This window comes from Calonectris borealis, chromosome 1, assembly GCF_964195595.1.
Source record: "Calonectris borealis chromosome 1, bCalBor7.hap1.2, whole genome shotgun sequence".
NCBI lineage: Eukaryota > Metazoa > Chordata > Aves > Procellariiformes > Procellariidae > Calonectris > Calonectris borealis.
This window is the reverse complement of record NC_134312.1, coordinates 105,886,758-105,913,759: the sequence shown is the minus strand read 5'-3', so window position 1 is coordinate 105,913,759 and position 27,002 is coordinate 105,886,758. Positions and strand designations below refer to the sequence as shown.

Below are 27,002 nucleotides of genomic sequence, written 5' to 3'. Positions count from 1 at the left end.
ATCGGGAGGAAAAAAAAAGTAAAAGTTCATGGATTGAGATAAACACAGTTTAATAGAACAGAAAAAGAAATAATAAAAATAATAATAATACAATATACAAAATGAGTGATGCACAATGCAATTGCTCACCACCCGCGCTGACCGATAACCAAGTAGCGATCGCTACTTCCTGGAAACACGCCTACCATTCATATACTGAGCATGACGTCACATGGTATGGAATACCCTGTTGGCCAGCTGGGCCAGCTGTCCCAGCTATGCTCCCTCCCAGTCTCTTTCAGAGCATGGAATCTGGATGTCCTTGACTAGCAGAGTACTTAGCAACAACTGAAAACATCAGCACTAGGAAGAAATTTAACTCTATCCCAGCCGAAACCAGGATAACCTTCTAAAACAACTGAAGTTAGAGAAGTCTTTCATATCAAATTTTGATATAAGCTTTATTTACACAGAACCTTTTGTATAGAAAATTAATATTATTAAGCGTTCACTTACTTCAGATGGACAAACTTAAAAGAGCAAAAAGGTTGAGCAGTATATTAATGGACTATATGTTGGATAGGATTTCCCTTTTTAGTAATTTTCCACCCTCACTATGACATTCTTATGACTATTTAGTATGTTTTTTCCTCTTTATAGAGGAATTTAGAGAATTTACACTGGCTGACCTGCTTGAAAAGTTGTATTTTAAAGTACCTGTCTATCTTTAAAGTTCAAAATTGAAAAAGCAATCCACTATACTCTTAACTGAAAAAATACAAATATGTATATGATTATCTACAAATCTGGCTGTTTACATTAGGTGTACACACACACAACATCCCTTCATTCTCCACTCTCCCACCTGAAACACATGCAACAGAACATAAAAGTAATCTCTCTTTTATTGGAACTAAGCCTAGAAAAACACTACTAGCTCCAATTCTCAGCCTAGAGAGCTGCCAAAGTAAAGCCTACGAATGGAAGCCAAGCAGGACAAGTTAGTCCCAAAGCTTCAGTCGGCACAGCCTCCTTATTTGAGGTCAACTTGATATGCACAAACACAAGGGAATAACAAAGGAGGAAAACCACGAGCCAACAACTTTAGGTATTCACAGTTTGTCAGGAAATTAACATCTTCATTTATAAGCTCTGCATCAACAATAAAGCTGGTAAAGACTTCCGAGGCATCACGGAAGAAAAAAAATATTTTTAGGTACGCAAAGAATTAACATGTGTATTTTTTCATCACAATGTACTCATTACATCAGAGTAGCTTGGGTATTTATTATTCCATAAATAAATCTATAATCTGTAAACTGTATATACCCCCAACCTTTTCTTCTTCTCCTGGAAAGCCTGAACTCACATTCAGCTTCAAGGCTACACATACATTAGCATCTATAGGCATAATCTCCTATTCCTTCCCTCCTAAAACACACAGTTTGCGCGCTGCCCATTAGAAGCCTTTTTCAATCGTCATCTGAATTGGTACAAGATAAAAGATTTTAGTGTAAAACATATGCAAAAATTGACACAGGGGGTGCCAACTAGATAGAAGAAAAAAAAATTTCCCTTGGGACTAGGGCCCCAGAGAGGGTGCAGAATCTCCATCCCTGTAGGTTTGACACCCAAGAGAACAAAATCCTGAACAACCCAGTGCCAAATCAACTCTGACCTGCTTCTGAGCAGGACGCTGGGACACAGATAGCAATCAGAGGTCCCCTCCAACCAGAATTGTTCTGTGAATATTTAGTACTTTACACCTACTGAAGCTAGCCAGTTCTGCTTAAGAAAAACAAAGAACATGGCAAGATATATAAAAACAACAATGCAGATAATGACAGAAATACTACAAGCACTGCAAATGCCAAAGCATTCTAATATATCTCAGATTACTGGCAATCACATACACCTCCCCTAAGCTTGCATTAGTTTTCTTTGTATGTGTATCTATGCATACAAATAAAGGAATTCCACAGTGCTAAACCAGACAAAAATATGGACAAAACAACCAGCTGCTACCTTGAAACAAGATTTGCTATTGTTGTTAGGCAATTTTTCCTCAAATACCTTATTAACATGTAAGTCTTTGGCATATAATTTAAAATCAGTTAAAGTAGTTACTGACATCTGTAAGGTGAACTTTTACATCAATATTACCTGTAAAATGTTACAATTATAGTAACCACATATTCACAAGGAATTGATATACCTAGTTATTTCTATTTTAATTCCATATATACAAGTTATATAATTGCATAGTACACACTATACATATATGTGTGTGCATACACACACGAAGTTTATATATGTATTAGGTATTGTTTCAAAGCATTCTGGAAACGTAAACCAATTTAATATTGGCAAAAAACTCCACAGTTTTCAGCACTGAAGTATAAAACACTTTGGGGGGGGAGGGGGGATTATGGATGCAAAATTGTATTCATACTGGATATTATCCAATACTATAGATTTTTTTCTTCTTCTTCCTTAACCTTTTTAACCAAATATTACTGGTGCAATTTTTGAGTCTTTCTTCCTGGATAACTAATTAGAACAAGAGAAAATCCATATCCCTGAGTATTCTGCAACAGAGGGGGCCAAACTTCAGGAAAGATAATGCTACCATGTCTACTTCCTGAACTGAAGCACAGATCTCTACAGGAAAGAGACACCTTATTTTCCATCTCACCAAAATCAGCAGGAATGTGAAGCTACCATATCTTACTTTATGTACATTCCTGCTACTGACTGGCAATCGCCCTGTAACTGCTACCGTCAGCCTCTCATTTATCCCAGCAATGGGATTCTTGATGCAAAATTGTGTCAATATACAAGCTTTACAAAACCTAGGACCTTACCCTACGCTTCAGTCAGCTTTTGGTAACTTTAAATCAAGTGCATCAGCCCTAATTCTACAAGGTTGAACTTAAAAAATCCAACTAAATCAACTGGGGGGGAGGCAGGAGTCCTTCACAAAGGACACCCGTCTCCAGGATATAAAAGAACTTAATCCTAAATTTTCAAGACAGCCACAATGTTCTTTGAGGCTTTTGAAGAGGTACCCATTACTATTTGGGGCAGTTCTGTTTAACATGTCTTTCTTCCTTTGCAGGCCTCCCTTAAGACAAATCAGTATATGTTTACATCACCAGGGAGGGAACCAGACAGTTTGACTCACTGCAGTGTGACAGCTAGAATTAGTTTAATGCCCACACATTACACAGTCTCTTACATACTTTTAGCCCTTTGCTGCCTATCTCCCTCATTTTAAGATCTCTTGAAGGAAGCCTGGATTCTTATTGTCCATCATTCCTTTACTCCAAGAAAAATTCTTAATCATTCTCACATTTTTCTGAGCTGAGCATTTAGTGCCTCTAAGAATGTGCATGCTAAATGAACTATTATATTTCTTTCTGTGGCTTACGTTAAGCCACAGTGGGCGCACTGTTTGACAAAGTTTACAGATACCTTTGTTTAGAAAACCCTGGGGTGCCGTCCCAATACGTTTTGTTACACAATACGCTTGCATTTGGTTATGACAGAAAGCTTTCAGCAACAGACCAGACAGATAAGAGACTCTCGTATAAAGGCCCTTCTCGCTACCAGTTCTTTGGTACAGGTCAGACGGGTAAATGAAGGCCAGAACCACGTCCTCTTTCCCAAACCCAAAATATCACACAGCTGGTACAGTTAAGTTTCGTGTCCCACATGGAATCACAGGAGCAAGAGAAGCTCATTCAAGGTTACCAGCACATGAATTACAGGTGCTGTATCATGTAAGGGTGAGGAGGAGAACAATAAGCAAGTCTCAGGTCTAAACTGAACATATGTTCTTTCTTCCCTTACACGCATCATACATACAGCTGAATAAAACAAATTTTCAACTTGCCAGATGACTTCTGAGAGAAATTTAAGATTATCAACTACACCTAATTAAGTGTAAACTTTCAGATTGCTTACTGAGAAAAATCCACGATAAAAAAATTTTGAAGGCACATCAGTACATGTAATGAACAATATGAACAAATACCGATCTGGACAGTATTAAAGAGCTCAAATGGGTAATTCATCCCTCTTTTGTAGCATTAAAGAGCCACTAGAACTGCATTGCGCTTACATAACACTTGAATTTATACTCCAGAACAGCTAATATGGATTTCAACTTCCATACATTATATGACACCACTCTGTTAAGACCATTTCACAGCATACAAGACCTAGTCAGAAGAGGTGGCTTCCCCATCAGCCCTCCCAGTCAGCTCCTCTGCAGCGCAGGCTCCTGGCACTTCCCAGCTCCGGGACAAGCGCCAAGCAGGGGCCCACAGCCAGGACCCGACCTGCTCTTTGCCCACAACCTCCCCTTTTAGCAAGACCTTCCCCCTCCCCTTCTTCACCTCAGTTTGGAGCAATGCCAGGCTTTGAACTCCCTAAGCAGAGCTACTTTTCTGCATATAGTTTTCAAAACAAGCACAAGTGTCCATGATACAATGTTATGCACCTAACATTTCAAATAGTTCACGTATAGAGAAGACACAAAAAAAAAAGGCCACGAAAACTAAATCTGTTCTATTCAAAGTTTAAGGTAGCATGAAGGGAAAAGCTGTTCTTTAATTAACTCATTATTTACATATTAAATTATCAGGCAAAACAGGTAAGCAGTTTCAAAATAAACATTTTGGCAGAGGCAGATGTCTAGTAACATGAGTGGCAGTGAACATGACATATGGCAACTTTTTACTAAAAAAACTAGAATGCAAGGCCTACACTTAAACTAAATCTTGTCCCATTGCTGGTCAACTAGCTCTTTCTAGACCAAATTTCAGCATCAGGCACCCTCCATATTTGCTTTAAGAATAAATTCTGAGTAGCAACTAGTTGTCAAAGTCAGAGGTTTTTTTGAGGGGGAAGGGGGTGAAAGCAACAGAAACCATCCCACCTTACTTAAGTTAATAATTAATTTCCTTTTTTGTTTGTTCTCCCAGAAACAAAAATAAAACTACAAGTAAGTTTAACTTGCATCCAGGACAGCTATTCTGAAGACCATTCAGTGAACTTCAAAGTTTGCTGACTTCAAGAGTCCAGAAAATCCTCACTGCTTGGACAGTTCACAGAGAAATTGAGAGAGAAAAAACCAAACAAAACCACAAAAACCTATTGCCCCAAAAAGTCACACAAAACACACACACAAACAGTGGCCCCCCAACAAATCCATGAATAGCGTACCTTGGGCACAGTTGAATAGCCAGATTCATCTCATTTCGTTAACAACTTTGAAGACTGAAAAACAAATGCTGCCATATTATATTATCGCTTGTAATTTCAGCTTGCATTTGTCATCTCCATTATTTGTGAGCTGTATGGTCCCATCCCACCAGCTCCATACAAACTGACAATATCCTCTACTCACTCACCCCTGACAGCACTCATGAAAACTCCAAGTTTCAGTACTACACAGCGCGTGCTGATTAATGTATTTCAATAACTGAAATATTAAGTTATAACAGTGATACACAATCAGCAATTGGTATGATACATTTTGCTGCAGAAATACTTTTTTTCTGAAAGTTTACTTTAAGATACAACCCAGATGCACCATAGACACTACACGTTACAGGAACCATGCAAAAAGAAAAATCAGTTCTAGATTACTACCAAGTACATAGGTCTTTGATTACAATTTCCATCTTTCTAAAATCTTTTTCTTTCTTCGTAATTAATGCTCTCAAGGGAATTTCCTCCCAGTACCTTGTAAGCTAACCAAGTGCTGCACTTTGCAAAAGAAAGATTTATTATCAGCCTCAGAATCCCAAACTCCCCAAAGACTATGAAGTGCTGGCTTGCACACCCACAATACATACTACGGATTGCTCTGTGTAGTAAGTACACAACAAATGCTTACATGGAAGATGAAAAATGGTTCTGGTTGCAGGAGAAAGCATGAATGAGGTAACTAATGTAAAAAGCAAATAGAAGATGCAATGCAGAATATCTGTCAAGATCTGAAAACACATAAAAAGTTTGTATATTTTACCCTTTCATAATATTTAGTTATTTCAAGATTCTTTTGCAATAATCACAGGGGTTTTGTATTGTCAGAAATTTATCATGACATCTTTTTTGTTTGGCTGGGTTTTGGTAAGGTATAAACATTTCCCATAATATACTAGAGTACTGACACAATCATATCCAATACAAATTACATCATGAATAGTGCAGAAACTATTCTTTTAGAATTTGACAGTTACCTGTATTTCCACGAATTTAACAAAAAGCAGTTATGCGATTCTACCTACTAATAAAAATTTATTAGTGATACCTAGACAGGGTATCAGAACAGTAAGAATTAGTCAAGAGTCATACTGAAATACACCATTATTCTACCTGAAGGTTGATAGTCATCTTACTCACATACACACGATACAATAATGCAATTATTTAAGCTCCCCGCATTTTACCAGCTCTCTCATCATCTATCACAGCAGAGCACAAAGGAATGAGCCAGCAGAAGCAATACTGCACCACAAAAGTTATTGAGATCGTGTGATCTGCAATTACCGTGTCACTGCAATAACCATCATGAAAAGTAATACTACAGGTTGAAATTACAACCTGTTTGTTCCAGTCATCTTCTAGTTCTAAGTTTAATATATAAGTTTAATAATAACTATTATTAAAACAACCTACCCACAAACAACCACAAACAACCCTCACACCACAGACTTCCTCTTCATAGCTGAAAAACAGAACACAGCAGCAAAGTCTGACACTTTCAGAGGAGAGATGTAACCCGAGGTTTTGTCACAACCTCTGCAAATCTTCATTCCTTATTTCCCTTTGCCTCTGGTCCCAAGTTTGCCTTGGCTCTCACCCCACCCACCCTTTTTCATTTTCTTTTTGTTGAGGCAATGAAGTTTTTTAAAAGTTGCAAAATAAAGTTATTTGACAAGACAGGAATTCAAATTTATATTACAGTAGGCACTGTGTGTGTACGTGTGTGTGTGTATGAAATCCCACTGGCTTCCGTCAAAATTTGCTTGGCTGTATTATGAAAGGTAGAGGAAGCAAAGTATATTAGAATCTTATGGTAGTATATGCAACAGTATCCGAATATTTTATCCTCAACAAGTCACCATCTATCCAGGCTTCCAGGCCAATAAAGTTTTCAAATATTACACTTAAAATCTGACATCCTACACTGCAACAGACCAGTCTGTTTGCCAGGGATATATACAATTTTAAGATTGTTTAATAAATATCTCTGTCATTCAAATAAGGTCATACATGTATCTGTATTAGGCAAGACCTATCTTTGCAAAACCCCTAAATTCAATTTTCATTATCTTGATACCTGAAGTAAAGAATAGAGGAAACAATAAAGCCAACAAAAACCATTGTGCTTATATAGCATAAAGCACACAAATCAAGAAGTACTAGAACAGAGCAGAATTTTCTCACCAACTAGCAAGTTCTTTAAATGTGCTTGGGGGGAGGAAGGGGAGGGGAAGCATACCTTGCATAGCCTGACAAACAGTTAATAAGCAGTTGAGTTACAGATGCTTATTTGCAGCTATTTAAGCCCTCAAAGCTTCATTTGATTTAACCCCCAAAGTCTATAATGTCTCATACTGCATGAACAGAAGCAACTACACATCCCCTAGTTATACTTCCCACTTTATTCCATATCACAAAGGTACCTTTCTTGAGTTCATCCATCAAGACCACAATTTTCTCTTCGCTTCGATTTCCTTATAGTTCCTTTCATAGTTTAACGTGGATCAGTTGATGAAAGAGTATCAATAGAAATAGCAGCAGAAAGGACAATCTTAAGCCAAAGCTTCTAACCTAACAAACGACACATTCATTGCCAAAACACATGGACAACACTAGTGCCATCTCTACTGTTTTCTAGATGCCTGTTTACATCTTACAGACCATTAGATTTTTATATTACCAAGTGAAAGCTCATACCCCACTGAATTTTGAGGTTTCTACAATACCTCTTCTCTTCTGTAGGGGAAAGCAAACCACAGCAGGAATACCACCTTGATGAAGCACAGTGAGACCCAGAGCACTCTTGATTTTAACTGTTTTTCACTTCCCTCCTACCTTCTCCAATAGGGCTGTTCATGAAATCCCAGTCTTGGTCAGCCTATTCTGCACAAAGCTTTAGAAAGCCAGAGGAGTCATTTACAAGCTGCAGGGGATTGAGTACTTTCCTTGCGTTGACATTTGAGAATCGGAAACTTCAGCAAAACAGATTCAGGAAGCTAATCCACTACAGACACATTAAAAAACCACAACAACCCATACCTCCACAAAAACCCCTTTCTGGTTTAAAATAAGTAAAACACCCAGATTTCTGAAAAATCTAAAAAATTTTACTGAGATACACCATTGAAGTATGAAATACATTACAAAACCAGCCACAAATTACTGTTGATTCCTACTTTTCTGTTACACAGTTTCTTTGCCACAAGACCTGTTGGTCCCTCAACAAAAAAAAAGCTTATCCTTTTTTTTCCTCCTGATCACCCCTTACACTTTTGCATGATCAGAAACATCAAAGCTAGGGTTTGGAGCCATCTTACCAAAATGACATTTCTCTGTGCCAGAAGGAAACAAGTGTTAGCTTTCAACCACTCCAATAAGGTGGTAAACAAGTTGATTTCGTAATTTTAAGGTTTTATGCCATTGTTTCTCTGACAAAGTTCTGTCTTACCATCCTGCTCCAACTAGCAGCACTCACAGGAGATACCAGGAGTAATGCTACAAAAAAATCCCCACAATCGCCGAAACACAGCACAAGCAATTTCTGATCTTTATTCTCCTGCTTCTTCTCAACTAGTCACCATCGCTATGGCACCTGATTTATGGAACACCAAAGGCTAAAACATATACCTGTTCAACTCAACAATATGTATGTATTGTGTTTGTATTAAGTACTGTAATAGACATGATGTAAGCACCATGTTGCCTGACACCTATCATGGAGTAACATTGAAAGAACGAATGCCAGAAAAGGTTCCAGGTTCTGAAAGCCTTCTCCCCTCTGACAAATCCCTGGATTTCTTACAGTTCCTGGCAGACAACCCACATAGCTTGGGAAAGATGACCAAGAAAAACTTAGAATAAGAGAACAATACAACAAAGAATCTTGACTTTCTCAGCACATCTGTTTTGAACAAGCAAGGACTGGACGGATGAAACTTAGTTTGGAAAATGTCAACAAGAAATACAAAAATCACTGCAGTTTACTACTGTCCCATTGCTTTCCTTAGCACAGACTAAATGTTGTTGTTTGTATTAGACATAAAGCATTTAAAGAAAACCTATCTGTGAAGAAATCTCAGTGGCATTTTTATCATTACTTAAACAGCCAACTACGTACATCCTCTTAGTAAAGTCCACAAGTTGCACAAGCGTGGTGTCAAAATCTGTACTTCAGTCAGTCACAGCAACATCCAAAAGACTTATGCAAGTGCACCTAGAAGCTGTCTCTGACCTTTCAAAATGTGAAGACTATTGTTCTAAAACCAGGCTTACATTAGAAGTGCTTGTTAATGTATTAGCAAATGCTACTGGTGAGCAATATCCTTTTTACTGCAAAAATCCTTAGTGCAGATGCCATTAGACCAAGGAATTCATCACTACAAGTTTTGTCTGGGTTGGAGTGGGCACCAGCAACAATTCAAAAGCATGCTCTTGCACCTCTAAACTGTATTCATTGTACAATCACTTCTCCAATATTGTATGCTATACTGGCAATGTCTTTCTGTGGACATTTTCTACTTTCTGTGGACTTGCTACTTCAATACCTCCCTTTTTTGGTTTCCCTGACAAATAATGCAATGATTATCCAACCTACACCCCAGAACTGACTAAGCATTTTTGAGAAAACACTCTTAAAATTGAACAACATTAACTGACAGGTGCTGGATTTGCAGCAAACCCCGCTATGTAAGGGTGAACAAGCTGTTCAGAGGGATATCTGGAGAAGAATCAGATCTTGACAGACTTGGCATTTCCTACCTCTGTAGGGCCTGGGAGATGTTTCTGTCAGAAGTCATTACGGCCAAAGTGTTCTACAATGACACTTAATGGACATAATTGCCACTTACAGCTACCTCCATTTTAAATTGGAAACCACTCAAAGTCAACCATGACTGTTGCTGAAAGCTCAGTCTGATGCCTACTTTGATGACCATACATTATTTACAATATTAGGGAAGGTGATGCCTTACTTCTTGTTCTGCAATTCAAAGGCCCACAACTCAGATGAAGTTTTTGCTTCTGGTATTAAAGAAAGTATGTTTTTTGTTTATGTAATTGTTTCTTCTATTTACTGTTAAGCAAAAAAACAAATAGCTTGGCCAAAATACACATTGGCTGATAGTCACACTCAAAGACATCACTCATTATCTTAAAATACTCAGTCCATAACTTCATGGTCCAAAAGAAATCCTATTCAGAAAGCAAAGATACTTTAATCCAGTCATTGTTACTCTGCAGTAACAACATTCCTGGTTTACTGGCTGTGCCAAAATAGTTGACATCCAAGCACTATTTAGGTCCAAATTTGCTAAATTTTCAAGTGAGAATAATCATTAGGTCTATTGAGGTACCTAATCTTTTAGTAAAGCTTTTCACGTCATTCCCAGAAATCACAAATTGTAGCTGAAATACATGTATCTCCATATACAAATTGACTGTGCTCTTAATTTTACCAATTGTGGAACCTATAGACACCTTCTACCAGTTAAAGGTGTCAAGGACTAGCTTACCTTCTGTACTATGAACAGTACTTCTTCATCCTGTTATCAGTTCATGGAAAAAGTGGCAGATTGCTTTCCTCAGAAGTGTATTTTTGAACAATCAGATTTATAGATAGAGTCTTCTGCTGCCATTAAGAACTTTATCAGCATCAAGGAACTTGTATTTTTATTATCCGATTGAAAAAAAAAGGTTAAGACAAGCAGTTTAAGTTTAAACAACACATGCATGAAACCTGTTGAAACTCACTGTACTGGGAGCCTTGCAGTAGAGATTGTATTTGAGGAGCTGGTGACATTGAACAGGCCCTATCTGCTCTGTTGGGCCTCGTACTTAGGGCTTGGGAAGCCTGAACGTTAGCATGAGTAGCCAGGCACTGCACAGGAACCAGCTAGAGTGCTCCATGCCGGTCTGTGACGACAAAGTGAATTTGAAACTAGCTTATGTACCATTTTCAGCCCTAAAGCATGCTCAGACCTGCCTCTGGGGGGGGAACTCTTAAAATCAGAGAAAAGACAGCTCACACTATGAATCAGCATTCACTTCATGGCAAATTCTGGGGATAGAGGGGTGGAATTTATATACAAGTAACGCAGCTAAATTTCCCCACATAATGTCAGTACCTGGCATTATCACTCTATAGATTAAGTCTGGTAGTTAACATCTCTAACCTCCCCGAGTCTTGCCCTCCTTCTGCAAACTTGAGCTTTTTATCCATGGTCTACCTTAGCAACATGAAAAAAATACAATTTCATACATTACACTTTTATACATTGACATTATAATCCAAGGCCCCTTTCTCAAAAAAGAATGCATCACGCCAGCTAATAGAATTAGTACCTTGAACTTTTGAGGAAAGTCCTGCATACATCTACCACCAAAATTATGTGACATCTAAAACTGTGAGGGCAGGGGAGGGAAATGAAGGGGTAGTCTTCAGTTTTGAGGTGGTTTTGTTTACATTTACAGTGTCTAAGTGAAGTAACAAATAATCATATTTATGAACTCATACATTTATTTATTTTAGGATAACAAGTAAGAAGTAGCTAGAAAAAGATTTTCTGTCCAGAATTTTTTGATGATACAAAGAAAATCCAAAGAAGTTTGACAAATAAATCTAAACGCTAACAACTGTTATCTATAATTTTCTGTCTGAAAGAACTAATCACTATAATCACATTCAAATTACACTGCAATAGCATTACTATTAAAAATCTGCTTGCTGCTATTTAAAAAAAGACTCTTAGGAGCCTGATTTTTTTTTTCTTAAATACTTTCCAATTGTTGTAAACAGGATTAAAATAAAGCAGCAATATTTTGAAAAAACCTTTCAGGTGTTTATAAAATTGAACATTAAAGAACTCACTCTTATTAGAAAACTCATATCAAATGTGCCATAGATTAAGTCAATGAATTCTATAAGCCATAGTTAAATTTGCCAATGAACCCTTCATTAGGAGGCTGGATATATACACGTTAGCTAGAAACTCCTCCAAAAAACCTCTGTGTGTGTATATACACTTGTGCATTAAGTACATAAAGTGTAATTAATAAAGATACTTTTACGTATTTTCCCAAAAAGCTATAAAGGAAGCTGTACCGCAAACAAAGGAGAAGCTAGCTTTCACACTCAAATCAAAAACTTTACACCACTGCAAGCTACTGAAAGATAGATACAACTAACTACCTTGAATTTTGCACTAAGAAACAGCTACCTGCAAATCAAGTGACATCTCCACCCAGCCTAGGAACAGGCCTTTATTTTAAAAGCTTCAGGGATCCCCTCTTTTTTTTTCTTCCCCCAGCTCTTTTTATGGACAAGGGGCAAGAAGGAAAGAGGAAAAAACACAAACCTTTCTGATACTGTCACCAGTACCAAACTGTTACCTCAATCGCTTCTTTTTTTAAAACCCTTTATCACTTTAGGCTTTCTCCCTTACTGCCTGGCAAAACAGACAGTAATGCCTATTTTGATTTGCTTGCTTTAAGAAAGGGAAAAAGCTGCTTAGACGATGGATACAGACCAAAGTAGCTAAATGCTATGCTTTGCTGCAATCTCTCTCCCATCCCTTTGGAGTTTGTCAATGAAAAGATTATTTTTCTACTGGTGATACATGCTGAAATTAATTCAGTATCCTGCAAGCACCTGCTGTTGTTCAAAACAACTGCTAGCCAGTGGCAAGGAAGTACCAAAGAGCTGAACAAAGAAGGAAGCACAGGGGCAAAGAGAGTAGCATCCTAACTGAAAAAAAAGGGGCAAGTAGATACAACTACCGAGCCTCCTAAAGACTGGACCAAAGGGAGAAGACAGTACAGGCACTTGCAAGATGAAAAATTTAATTATTGCTACACAGGTTATTTTTAAGCTGTATTTTTCTAAATCACTTCCTCTTTAAGTGAGAATGAAAAATTTACAGAACACATCTGGTCCCTATTAAAAAAAAGGGAAATGAAAAACCTTTTCCAACAGACTATGCTTCACTGGAAAACCTCACATACCTCTTCATAGAACCCATGATGTTGGCAGTACCGGACACACACTGTTTGCTCCTGAAAACTGAAGTATTTTAGTACAAACAATATCCATGTATTGAATGTGAAATATATGATAATCCATGAGCTTTCCAAAGATTCAGTTAAAGCTTGGGAGTTCACGTCAACTGAGAGAGAGGATTTGTTTGTTCAGACAGTAGATTTGAGTCACCTGGCTCAATCCGCATGCAGAAGTTCTACCATGTTTTCCACTAATTTAACAGTCTCATGAAACAGCTGTAGTCTAAACAGACCCTGAAGTTCTAAAGCATGTCTTTTTTTCAGCTCTGTTCCCTCCTTTCTTACAAAGGGCATTTTTCCCCACTTCTCCTATATTTCTCCTAGGGATGTTAAGGGTTTTGGGGGGTGAGGAGGGCAACTGCAGAAGAGTGGGACAGAGAGGAGGTAACATCAGATGACAAGTCCAATCAAAATACAAACTGAAGAAGGACCTGAGAACTGACAAAAAGTATTTATTTGCCTTAAGGTCTTTCCTTTATGTACAAAGTATACAGATTGTGATACTTTCAGTTGTTCTTTCTAATTTCTCCTTCTCAAAAAAATGTGGATTTCAGCTCTAACCTCTGGAGAGCCCCTGCACCAGCTCCTGTCCCAAAACATCACATCTACTATTTCACAAATGCTTCTATATGGAGCCATTGCCATTGTGTAACAATATGAAGCTATTGTGCAAGTATTTACAACCAGCTGCCCAAATTTTCTCAAAAAAGCTGGCACACCAAAGCAGTATGCAACACTTCATATTTCTATTAAACTTCCAACAATTTCCTAGAGGAAATTTGGCATTTGGCAGGGAGAACTGTTTATGCAGGACAAATTAAATCTTGCTGAAAGTGATCAAAGATTCATAATTTCAAAATGAGCTGCATAAGACTCAGAATGCAAAGCATTAATTAATTTACAGCTTACCAATCCCTGTCAAAGCAGAACATTTATACTGTGGATATCTACCACAATAGGTATCAAACAATGATGTTAACAGTAAGGCTTGCTTGCATAAGCAGAGATGTCCAAGGGCATTTTAGACAGGCTAAAATATCCAAGGTATCTGCTTAAGCCTGGCGCATGTAACAGAATTTATTAAACTTCTTTTTTTGCTGGGATAGCAGGTACAGTACAATCAGGATATCCCCTAAAGCTGCTAAAATGAGCTGCTGACTCCTATGTTTATGCAATGAATTCATTCTAGATGGTCAATTTCCAAACAGTTGTGGTAGTGCAGTATGTTTTCATTTAAAACATACAGTAACTCAGCATGATTTTAATAGGAGTCTTTTAGACAATCCCCCCTGGCCCTCCTGCCTTTCCTCCAAAGCATTTTATCAAATGCTTATACATCCAAAAACTTAGATCTGATGAAGACATCACATTCAGCTGTGACCATGGGAAACGCCTGGAGGCACACATCCTGCACATGCATGTGGCCTGCCTATCAGTGACACACTAGGAAAAAGAGAGTGCCCTCAAACAGAAGTCTGGCCCCACACACACAGTTGGCACAGAGGAATTTGCTTGAACAACCATCTAATGCATTGTCAAAAAAAAAATCCCCACACTAACTGTAATAAACTACCTACATCCATTTGTGATCAGCACTAAAAGTTTATTTTCCACTTGTCCCAATGCAGTATCTCCTAAAGAGCCTTCTCTACCAGCTCCCTCTCTTGAAAAAGATGAGTGCAAATGAAGATCAGACCCTACACATTGCCTAGAAATAGAAAAATAAGTCTCTTCCAGTTGCACATCTTTGCAATGGTATTTAACCACCCTTCAAGGTCAATGAAGTCTGTTTGCTTATGTTAGCTTATCCACATTCCTCTAAGCCTTTTCTTGACCAAAAAGGTGGGGGTTTGTTTTTGTTTGGAGTAGGACCTGATACAGTATTGAAGTCCACACTCTACCAAAGTATTACTTTAGCAGGGTTTCTCTACTTTCCTACTCCTACCACAAGGACACCATCCTTACTTTGGTGCCTCATGCCAGCATCACTTGGAAGTGGGAGGACCCGGATCCCAACCTCATTTTGAGGACTGTGGAACACACGAACGAAGACAAATTGCTCAATGAATGCAAGACTAGTTCACATAAGGGCCGAAACTCACATTTTCTATTCCGTGAACTAAGCACTTAGAAGTTAATTTTGTGTTTGACTGAGCATCACTCAATTCCTTTTGCAGATCTAGGCTACATTTTTGAATTTAACATAACCTTCTAGCGGTGGTACTCCTACTTCGGGGAAAGTAAATCCACCCTTATCAGAACTTTATGCCCCACTGTGAACTTATTTTCTCTCTCTAACGCTAAGCACAATGGCAGACGTGCTAGCACGAAGTCCAGCAACACAGAACACGAGAACAGCAAGGACACGTGTGAACCGTACGTATGCTGTGCCTGAGCAACAGTGCCAAAGAAAGAAGGAAGGTGTCAAACAGAAAGCATTAGAGCTACCATTACCTTCAAGTAGCATCAGTCAATAGAATTGGAGCTGCATGTTTAAAGAAACTTTCAGTAAGGCTTTTTTTTGTTTGTTTCAGGTATCTCAAGAGTGTAGGTTAAAATAAATTTAGCATTAGAAATATCCAGATTAATGAAACAGTTTCAAGATGTTCACATAAGTGAACTAGTTGACCTGGGTCATTAGACACGTCTGCAGACATCTATTCTGAGAGATTAGATCAAGGGCCTACACTAGATTTTAATCCCAAATCATGTCCAGATAACATTCATAGGTAAGGTGCTTCCAACAGCAACATGAGGCAAAACAGACTTGTTCTAAGCAGGTTGGAGGCCTATTCTTTGCAGCACGGCCAGGAATCATCACTAATAACTGGCCTTCAACTTGTTAGCATGAGGTGCTATAAGAATGTCAAGATAAAATTGTCAGATACTTGGGAAAGGGGCAAGCCATATTATAGCTAAAAACTTCTTTTGCAGAATAATTTTTTTCCCAGAGGAAAACTCATGTACAAAAACGTGATCTCCTTGCACTTGACATACTGCCTTCAGATATTTTCTTTTTCTTTTTAAGCTAATGAATAACTGTATGAAGCAAAGTTTCAGAAGTACACAGTAAACTGAAGCATGAGTGAGAGGTTTTAGATCTCTGACACTGCACAAGTGAAAAGGAGCTTCTTTTGTGGAAGACAGAATATGAAGAAGCAGCTATGATTAGAAGGAATAGTGGGAGTAAATAGAAGGTAACAGGGAGACTGAGAAGAAAAGAGAAGTGCGTATACATAAATACTGAAATTGAACAGGGGGAGAAAAGAATCTTTATGAGATAGGACATCAATTTAAGACAGTCCTCCATAATAAGAATGCCTTCTTTACAGCTTGGTAGTAGTAAAGAAACACGCATGAATACTTGAATTTGAAGTATTAAGCAAGATAAAGCTTTTCCTCACTATTACAATGAGACAGTAATTAGATTCCTGGTCACGTAATCTATTGTTTTAAAATTCTGGGCAAATTCTCAGAGCCCATCCAACATCTTCAGACATGCTAACACTACATAACAGAGCCAAGGGGGCCTCCACTCAGTTTTTCAGAGAGTACGTAGTTTTAACTTGTATACAGAGGCAACTGCCTTGCTAACAAAATGCAATACCGACATCTTAATACTTTCCTGTCTTTTTGTAAAGCTAGCAGCTATTAAGACAATTGCCAACTTGAATCTTTTGATGAGTACTACAACCAGATATGCATATACTAGATGTACATCGGCCTATGTAACTACTTCCTCACAGACTTAAAAATTAAGGTCATCAGTGATACAGTCAGCTGTGCTCGTCAGGGTTAGTAATCCCAATGCACAAGAGCATTCTAAAGAATACTGTAATGCAGAAGCATATTTTCCATTAAACTGACAGGTATTGGTTTCCTATAGGGCTCTAGAATCATTCGAGTAGTTCGGCAGAAGTTAACTGAACTTACGGGATGCCACCAAAAACAAAAAAGGAAAGATGCAGCAATGTATGACATTGGTTTTTGTGAACATTTAGTTTTGAACACCCAATACAGTACGAGACAAAACAGAAAAGGAAAATCCAGTTTTTCTGAGTTAGCATCATGGCTCCCTACACAGATGATACATAGTAGTTGTGTTAATTCTGTGACAGATCTTACTCCAGCCTTTCCCCCCTTCCCATCATCATCTAAAAACTAGGATTCCAGCTGGGTCACTCTTCAACTACCATTCCCAAATTTGCTACACCCCAACAGCTGCCTTCCTACTCAGTCCTATCAAACCCAATTCGACACCTTTTCATTTTCAATACCTCAATCAAGTACCCACCACTGTGCATCTCTTAAAATAGAAAAAAAGACAGAACCATCATAAAGTGGCTGTAATCTGGTATCAGGTAGACACAAACAGGAGAATGGCAAGTATTTCCCTTCTGTAAGAGTGGAGGAGTCCAAGAACACTACTAGAAACCTATGAACCAATTGACAGACATCTTGTTAATTGATCCAGCTACAAAAGCCACTGAGTAGATGTTCCAGTCTTCTCAACCAAAAACTCACCAACACTTCAGAAGAAATGGGACCTTCTCTCTCTCACTCTCAACCCATACCCATGACCAAGCAGTATGGCCACTATTTCGTCTGGCTAAATAAATCAGTCTCCTGTTTGATGCTTTCATCAAGATAAAGACTGAAGCTGTGCACTGGTGCATTTTTACTTATTTACTCTATAAATTGAACTATTCAAAAAAGCTTTCACTGAGGACTACATAGTAGATTACAGAGGCAGTTGCAGGGGCTGGTAAAATATAATAAGCCATGCACATTGTTAGAGCAGAAAATTCTAATGGGCAGCACTTTCTAACACCAGTTTGTAACTCCATAAAATGCAATTACACCACAGGCATTAATGGTTTTAATTGAACCAATTATGTTCTAAGAGGTAAAAGACTAAAAATACATACTGAATTATACAAAGTCTTTAGCATAAATAACACTTGGGAGTTAACAAAATACTTGCGGGAAAACATATCACAGATGGTCAAACAACATAGCACAATGATATCCTATGCAAACACTATCACTTGGGGGCTTTTTTGTTTGCTTGTTTTTTTAAGTAGATTCTTGTTTTAAGCTCTGAATACCATGTGGTTTGGGTCAAGGCTGAATGGTTCACTATACATACACTGAAAGGATTGCCCCCCTCCCCTCCAACTCAGGATCAAATTCAGGCATTCAGAGAAAGGAAAAATTACAGATTTCTCTTTTTCCCACAAACACCATTTGTAACATGCCCGTGCATGACAAAGAACTGAGGTCCTAGCATCACATTTTAGGCATCACTTACTTAGATAAACACTTTGTTCCCATTAAAGCACCCATTCAGTGTTTCTCAAGGCTTCATTAAAAAAAGGAAAAAAGTCAGCTGTCCAAAGCAGGAAGTTATACTTTACAAGAGGTTAAAGGAATCCTTGAAACCAAAAGGAAAATTTTCAGAACTTGAGGCAACACCATGATTCATTTCATCATGAATCTGGCAATTCTCAAAATGAATCTGTATAATTATATTACACTGTAGAATCCAGGCTGATGTAAGTAAAGCCTATCTATCCTTCAACATCCCCCTCCCCCCCAAAAAAAGGAAAAATAAAAGAATGTGCGAAGATCTCAGTATTAGGCATGCTGCTACGCAGACATGGTCACCCTCCTGGGGGTGAAGGGGCACAGCGCAGGGTATGAGAGGAGGATGTGAACTCCAGCAAGAGAGGCCTGCACCTGCTCAAGGCACAGGTGAGCAAGGACAAGCTAAGGCCTCTGTAGAAAGCTAGCTTCTTGTTCCTGGTCTGTCTTCTACTACCTACGGCACACAGGTAGAGCCTGAGAGCGCTGGGTTTCTTCAGACTGGTGATGAAAAAGCTAACCTGGGGAGGCGCAGGTTGCTAATGTCCACTCACAGTCTTAAGCTATCTAAAGGGACAGGTGGGGGGAGAGTGCCTAGAGCAAAGAATGAGCCAGGCTCTCCTCCAAGGTACACAGGAAAAAAAGACCAGAGGCAACGGACAAAGTTGCAGCAAGGGAAGTTACAGTATTAAGAAAGAAATTTTCACAATGAAGGTAGCCAAACACTGGGAAAGGCTGCCCAAAGAGGCTGGGGAAGCACATCCTCAGAGATTCAGCAAACCCAACAAGGTCCTGGGCAACCCAATCCAACACCAGCAATGACCCTGCTTCGAGTGTGAGAATAAACCATCATAACCAAGTTAACTGTGCATCCTACAACAGTCATGCATAAACAGTTAGAAAATTTTCCACTAGCAATAATCTGGCTATGCTAATACGGTGCTATGGATAAAAGAGCAGACAGACTTAAGCCCAAAGGGTGAGTCAACAACTTGCTGTATCACTGCCAGAATAGACCCTAAATCTTTTATTTCCCCTCCCTTCTGTAGAAGAATATATTGCTACTAAGCAAGACAAAGGCAGAACTATTTTTATATCTTTTTGCACATGGCATAGTATAAAGATCTCCACAGACAAATGTTTAAAAAGCTTTGTTTCTCAAGCATCCTTAATCCTCTGTCAAAATCCCCAATTTTTATTTCTCTAGGCGATACACAGTATGATAGCTATAAGCTACAAAATTCCCATCAGTCCTTAATTATTTTGTTTAATATTAAGTAAAGTCAAGACCATTGCAAACTAAGAAGAAATTTAGACTACTACAGTAAAAGTACTCATACATATTCTATTTGATCAAGTCTGTTTCAGTTCTGTTCTTTCCCAAAGCTTCCTAATCCAAGCAAATAAATCCCTTTTGGTACTACAGGGTGCCAGGCACAACAGGGTGCCAGGCACAACAGTTGCCTCTTGTCCCCTTCGTCAGGAATAACTCAACCTTCTGAACTGAGAGACTACCTCTACCTTTGTTGTTTAAACTATTCAAGTGGCAAAAAATGCCACTTGCTGGGGGTATCGGGAGCAAAGGCAGAGAGAGAAAGCCAGCCAGTAGTATCAGAAGGAATAAAGAACAGATTGTTCAGCAGTTGAGTGGTATCATTTCTATCCAGTTTTCCTACTCTACAAGAGTAAAGGAATTGCTAATACCAAATATATATTAAGAATTAATCCTCCTGCTCTACCTATGATGAGGCCATGGCAAGCAGTTGACAGTTGATCAACTCCCAATACATAGATCTGTTCAACAGCACATATTCCTGGTTGCTTCATCACAGCCTTTCCTACGATAGTGTGGGATACGTCTGATCCATTGGGTTACTTAATGAGAGCCCCCACAAATGCATGATCAATATTTAAGGAACCATCCAAAATAATTGCTACCTTTCTAGAGGAATACAAATTTACTGCCAGTAGGATTTAAGATTAATATGTGCAACTTAACTTTGTATGTACGCTTGGCGCTTCAGAGGTAAATACATTTAAATACATTTCTGCTTCTAGATAGTTTGTCAGGTTTATTTTGCTTTACAATTTTAATTGAAGGATTAGTTATGCAAGTGCCATATAATTATGTTACTGTATTAATCTACACAGTATTCAACTCAAAGGCTGTTTTCAGTTCTAACTCCCATCTCAAAAGGGGCCAGGAAGGACACACAACACACAGCAAAGGATCAGACATGTGGACCACCTTTATGTAACAACCAGCTAAACACATCAGGATCCTTCAGCCTGGAATAAAGATCAGGCAGCTCCGCACTGCTCAGGATTTCATAGACTCAGTGAACAGAGTTGTGCAGGGCTGTTCACCACCTCCTCCGGTACAAGAATTAGAGAAAAGTAAGTGAAACCTACATACTGGAGGCTCAAAATACCCCAGAGAACTGGTTCTTCACCCAGCAGCAATTAGGCTGCAAAACTCCTTTCTCCTGGGCACTCTTGATGCAAGAGCTCTAGATAAAAACACACCTGGAGCTATTAAATACAGACTGAATCACAATTCAGGGAAGCTGGGATGAGCGTTGCACAGAGATGCTAACAGGCATTCCCTGGTGCTTACACTCTTCCTCCTTGGCACTCTCTACCATCCACAGGATGAAAGACGGGAAAGGCTTGTTTGGGCTTGGAATAAGACATTCAGTCTATTACAGGTTGTTACAAAAGTTTTCCTTTATTCTTTTAAACTACCTGGACTTCAGTAAAGCCTTTGACACTGTCTCCCACAGCATTATCCTAGAGAAGCTGGCAGCTCACGGCTTAGACAGGTGTACTCTTCGCTGGGTAAAAAACTGGCTGGATGGCTGAGTCGAGAGAGTTGTGGTGAATGGAGTTAAATCCAGTTGGCGGCCGGTCATGAGCAGTGTTCCCCAGGGCTCGGTTTTGGGGCCGGTCTTGTTCAATATCTTTATCAACGATCTGGACAAGGGGATCGAGTGCTCCCTCAGTAAGTTTGCAGACCACACCACGTTGGGCGGGAGCGTTGAACTGCTCGAGGGTAGGAAGGCTCTGCAGAGGGACCTGGACAGGCTGGATCGATGGGCCGAGGCCAACTGTGTGAGGTTCAACAAGGCCAAGTGCCGGGTCCTGCACTTCGGCCACAACAACCCCATGCAATGCCCAGGCTTGGGGAAGAGTGGCTGGAAAGCTGCCCAGAGGAAAAGGACCTGGGGGTGCTGATTGACAACCAGCTCAACATGAGCCAGCAGTGTGCCCAGGTGGCCAAGGCGGCCAACGGCATCCTGGCCTGTATCAGAAATAGTGTGGCCAGCAGGAGCAGGGAGGTGATCGTGCCCCTGTACTCGGCACTGGTGAGGCCGCACCTCGAATCCTGTGTTCAGTTCTGGGCCCCTCACTACAAGAAGGACATGGAGGTGCTGGAGCGTGTCCAGAGAAGGGCAATGAAGCTGGTGAAGGGTCCGGAGAACAAGCCTTATGAGGAGCAGCTGAGGGAACTGGGACTGTTTAGCCTGGAGAAGAGCAGGCTGAGGGGAGACCTTATCATGCTCTACAACTACCTGAAAGGAGGTTGCAGACAGGTGGGGGTTGGTCTCTTCTCCCAAGTAACTAGCAATAGGACAAGAGGAAATGGCCTCAAGTTGCACCAAGGGAGGTTTAGATTGGACATTAGGAGAAATTTCTTTACTGAAGGAGTGGTCAGGCCTTGGAACAGGCTGCCCAGGGAAGTAGTTGAGTCACCATCCCTGGAAGTATTTAAAAGACGTGTAGATGTGGCGCTTAGGGACACGGTTTAGTGGGCATGGTGGTGTTGGGTTGATGGTTGGACTCGATGATCTTAGAGGTCTTTTCCAACCTTAATGATTCTATGATTCTAATTAATAGTATACATGTTGCCACAATAATTATATTGTGAGTGACCAGTTTGAGGTTCAGAAGCCAGGAAGGGACAAGATACAAACAGGATTATCTGAAGTTCTGTGCTTGAGATTGATGAACCCAGGAAGTACATAGAAGTTTTGAAAACTCACTGTGTTCAGCACAGACATACTATCCTCAGAAATACAAACCCTGTCACCCATAATGTGCCCATTTAGATGGCAGGCACATTTGAGAAACCCAAATATTTTAATGAATGGTTTTATTAAGAGCCAGATCCACCTACTTACTACTTCCTACACACCGGCACCCCACTGAAAGAATTAGGTGTTTTACAGCATACGTTACCACAAGCTTGCCAGGAATCATTGTTTAAAACACTCAGTTATTCTGTCATTGAGAGATTACAGTTTGAGAAGATGCTCTGTAAATCAGCCTAGTAGTTTACTCAATCCTTAATCCCATTTTACAAGAACTAGCCTTACCACTATTCTCTGCCAGAAGCCAACAAGACACCTGGTAATGCTTAGCCAAAAGCACCGTGTGTAATATAAGAAAGGAAAAAAATCCAAATACTTTAAAAAAAAATCAAATTCCCTCTTACTTCTCTCCCATTTACATTGACTTTTCCAGACTTCTGGGATATAGGGCATTGGTCAGTACTATAACTTTGATTATCAGAGGACTGCTAGTAAAATGCAACATATAAAGTTACACCGTAAAACTCCCAATTCCTGCTTTCAAACAGCCAGTGAAGTTTTAGCAGTCTTTCAAGGCTCTGCAGGATGTCAGTCACCCCTGGCGAGCTGCTGCTGGCAGGCTCTCACCCAGGCCTGCCGCCCACCCAAAAAAAAGGGATGCTCAGACCAGCAACCTGAGACCAATCTAACGCGCACTCCGCTACTTCATCGTTGGTCAGTCTGACGAACTGCTGAGCTCTTCAGGGGTATCTCCAAAAATGCACCTAAAGGAAAATTCTCCAGAAAGAGGAGATCCAGGAGCGGTTTATTTACAGGTTACAGCTGGACTGAAAAACATTTTTATTAGCGGCAGCGGCTCGGCTAACCGCCCTCGCAGGCTCACAGCGCCCATGGCGCTGCCCCCCGGCGGCACACCTGCCTGCGCTCCAAGGGCCTCTGAACCAGCCCCCCCCCAACTCGTAACGCAGCCACGCCGCTTTTAGGCGAGCCCAAGGGGGACAACGAAGACGCCCGAAGCGCCGGAGAGGCGGCGGGGGACGGGACGGCCTTCCACAACGCTGGCGACGCCGGCGGACAGGCCCGCGGCGGAGGCCTCCTGCAGCGGCGCGCCATGCTCGGCTCAGGAGGCCCTGCCGGGCCTCGGCGGCGGCTCAGCCCGCGGTGGAGGCGCCTCCGTCGGAAGACCCGGCGCGAAACCCCCAGCTCCGAATCCGTCCCCCCCGCCGCCACCGGGGCGGGAAGCGGAGCCACCCCGGAGCTGGCTGAGGGACAGCCCCCGCCGCGACGGGGAGGGGAGAGGACAGAGGGGGAGGGGACACCGCCCGCCCCGCCGCTCCCCCCGCCCGTCCCGGCGCCCCCAGGGGCGGGCGGTCGCCGCCTGCTCGCTCGCTCGCCGTCCCGCCGTCCCTCGCCCTGCCAAGGCGGCGCTCCCTTCCCCGCGGCCCAGGCCTAGGCCGCCGGCAGGCGGGCGGGCTGGGGCGGTACCTGCGCTGGAAGTCTGTCTTGAAGGGGGCCAGGTAGGGGTCCCGCTCCAGCAGCTGCGACAGCTTCGGCGGCTGCGGGGGTTCCATGCTGGTGGCGGCCGCCATCTTGCCCGCCGCGGGATCCGTGTCGCGCCGCGCCGCCGCTATATACTCCCGGGGAGGGGGGCCGGGGCGGGCGAGGCGCCCCCTGCCTCTCACCGCCCGGCGCCGCCCACCGGCCGGGGCAGCCCGCCGGGGCCGGGAGGCGGCCACCTTCGCCGCCCCTCCCTGCCCGCCGTGCCAGCCGCCTGGGCCGAGCCGAGCTGGACAGTGCTTCCTCCCCGCCCCGGTGCCCGGAGCGGCGGGGTGGGTGCGCCGGGTGCCGAGGGGGCTGCGGGAGCCGAGGGGGGCGGTGTTGGGGGGACTCGTGTCCCTGCCTCCCCTCGGCGCGAACGAGCGAGGGGTTTGGTTTCGCAGCCCCCGCGCTCTGCCCGCAGGGGGGTGGCAGCGGGAAGGGGGCGGAGGTGTGCGTGTAAAAAGAGCCGTTCTCTTCAGAACGGTGCGGGGCGTCGGGGCGGGCGGCGGCGGCCTGCGGGGTGAGCGCGGGGCGGGCCTGGGCCGCGGGCCTGGCGGAGCCCCTCCTGAGGCGAGGGAGTGCTGCTGCCCTCGCTGCGCAGTCCCGAGCGGCGACCCGACATGCGGCTGCCGAGGGGCTGGGCGGTGAGGTGGGGGGGCGAGCTCTGCTCTGTCGGCACAGGCAATTAAAACAGTAGCTGTCGGAGCCGACCTCCCCGGCAGGGCAGGGCAGGGCAGGGCAGGGCAGAGCCGGCGGGAGGAGGGTGTCTGCCCGTCGCTCAGCGGTCCCCAGTTTGTTTTCTTAGTGCATCTTTGATGTCTTCCTCAGTGTGTCTGCTGCTGGGTGAACTCTGCATTCCCACACACAAAAAACCCCCCACCCCCACACCCCCAACAGATTTGGTGTCGTCAGGAGTGCTGGAATAAATTTCTCGACTGTTTGATAGGGTGCTGGCGTGCTTACAGACAAGCTCAGCAAAACAAGACTCCGGGGACATCCATGAGTTCTCATAAACACCATGTCTGTACAGCAAAATGTCGCTTTACCGGACACATAAAGAATCCTAAACAACATAAGATTAATTCGATTGATCCTAATGCAGCTCTAAATGCTGAATAGCACAGGTAGATTGCTGTGGAAGTTTTTGACCTAATATCAGCACGTCTCATTTTTGGATAGGCTACCATATATCCAAGGCAACTGATCACTAGCTTGACCATGCCTCTAGGCCAGCATTTAGCACTTTTATTTAAGGTCCAGCAATTTTGCTTTGTTTAGACATGTAGTGAGGAGGTTTATTTAGAGGCCTCTTCTGAATGTTTTTCAGCCACTGTTTATAAACTTCTCAGCTCCTAGATACCTTACTTCGTTTCCACAACCATCTCCTGAATTGTTATCCTCAGTTTGTAACTCATCTCCCCTATCTTGGCTTCCTCTGAATTTTAGTGTTGCGTCCCCTTCCTGTCTGCCAGATAACTAACAGCACAGCGTGTAATGAACACTAGCAATTCATTTATTACTTTACCCAAAATTGGCTACAGTGAAAGTTTCCATAATATTTGTTTCATCAACAGTGTATGTTTAACTACACTATATTTCCTTCCTTGCAGCAGCTTCTAACTACACACACAAAAATCCAAGTACTTTTGTACTTTTTTCTGTAGGGAGTGCAACAAGTATTCCCTGTCTTAGGGATGAGTAGGGCAATACTCATACTGTTTGCTATAGCAGTTGCCCCAGCAGGAGGCCCAAGCAGTTTTTGTTTGGTTATTGAAGGAAGTAGCATCTATGCTGTAGCAGAACTACCTATCATATCCAGCTCTGATAGATCAGGATTTCTTTTTTTCCCAGTTTCTACCATTTCTTCACTCTCACTGGAGACTGAAAAACTGTTTTTAAAATTACCTGTGCTTCTCAAAACTTTCTGCATGGCAGTGATTCCAGTGCCTGTGCTAAACCAAAGTTTAACAACTCTTACCACCTTCTTATTCTTGCTTCTTGCATCATACTATGCCCATCGTGTTCTTTTCTGAATGTGTCACTCTAATTCGCACAGTTAACTAGTTTGGCAAACTAAAAGGAGAGAAATTCCAGCTGTTTATCAAGAGCCAGGAAATTGTCTTTTTTACAATAGTTACATGTTACCCGTGCTGCTGCTTTGGGGCTTCCAGCTGTTCAGTCCTGAAGGGGTTGCCTGCTGTTGAAGTGGAGGTAGGAAGGCAATTCCTGCAGCCTTTGAGTTCATGAGCGTAGGAAACAGGAGCTTCACTCTTAGCACAGTCTCTTTGGTTTTCTTCATTGTCAGAAAGCTCAAGCAAGTTCACAGCACCATTATTAGCTGTTTGGCATAAACACAAAAGAGAGATTTATAAATCAGCATTAGCAATTTGTGTGGGAATATAGCTGTGACTTTCAGCTCCCTGAAGACAGGGATCCCTTCTTAACCTTGATTTGGAAGATCTTAGGTAGAAATTACACATTATCCAGCCTCACGTCCAAGCAAGCTTGAACTTCAGGAAGTTAAATTCTGCAAATAGCCCCTGTCCTTATAATAGACAAAGCCCAAATGCTATATTTAACACTCTGTGAACTGGGAAATTGATAACCATACCATTTGTATCTACTCACGTTCAGGTTTACAACTTGAGTATGATTTTATCTGCCTGTTTTGTCACAAGTAACTCAAAGATACTAAGGCAT

The 27,002-nt window shown here is 41.6% G+C and overlaps 1 protein-coding gene across 1 annotated transcript in view; it reads right to left on the bottom strand.

The window, feature by feature from the left end:
- Positions 1–24,432, bottom strand: part of GBE1 (1,4-alpha-glucan branching enzyme 1) — a 179,187-nt gene extending 154,755 nt beyond the window's left edge. Inside the window, exon 1 of the mRNA XM_075170299.1 lies at positions 24,249–24,432. Within this exon, the coding sequence (XP_075026400.1) occupies positions 24,249–24,352 (104 nt within the window). The 5' untranslated portion in view covers positions 24,353–24,432. The remainder of the gene's footprint in view (positions 1–24,248) is intronic.
- Positions 24,433–27,002: the final 2,570 nt, after the last annotated feature.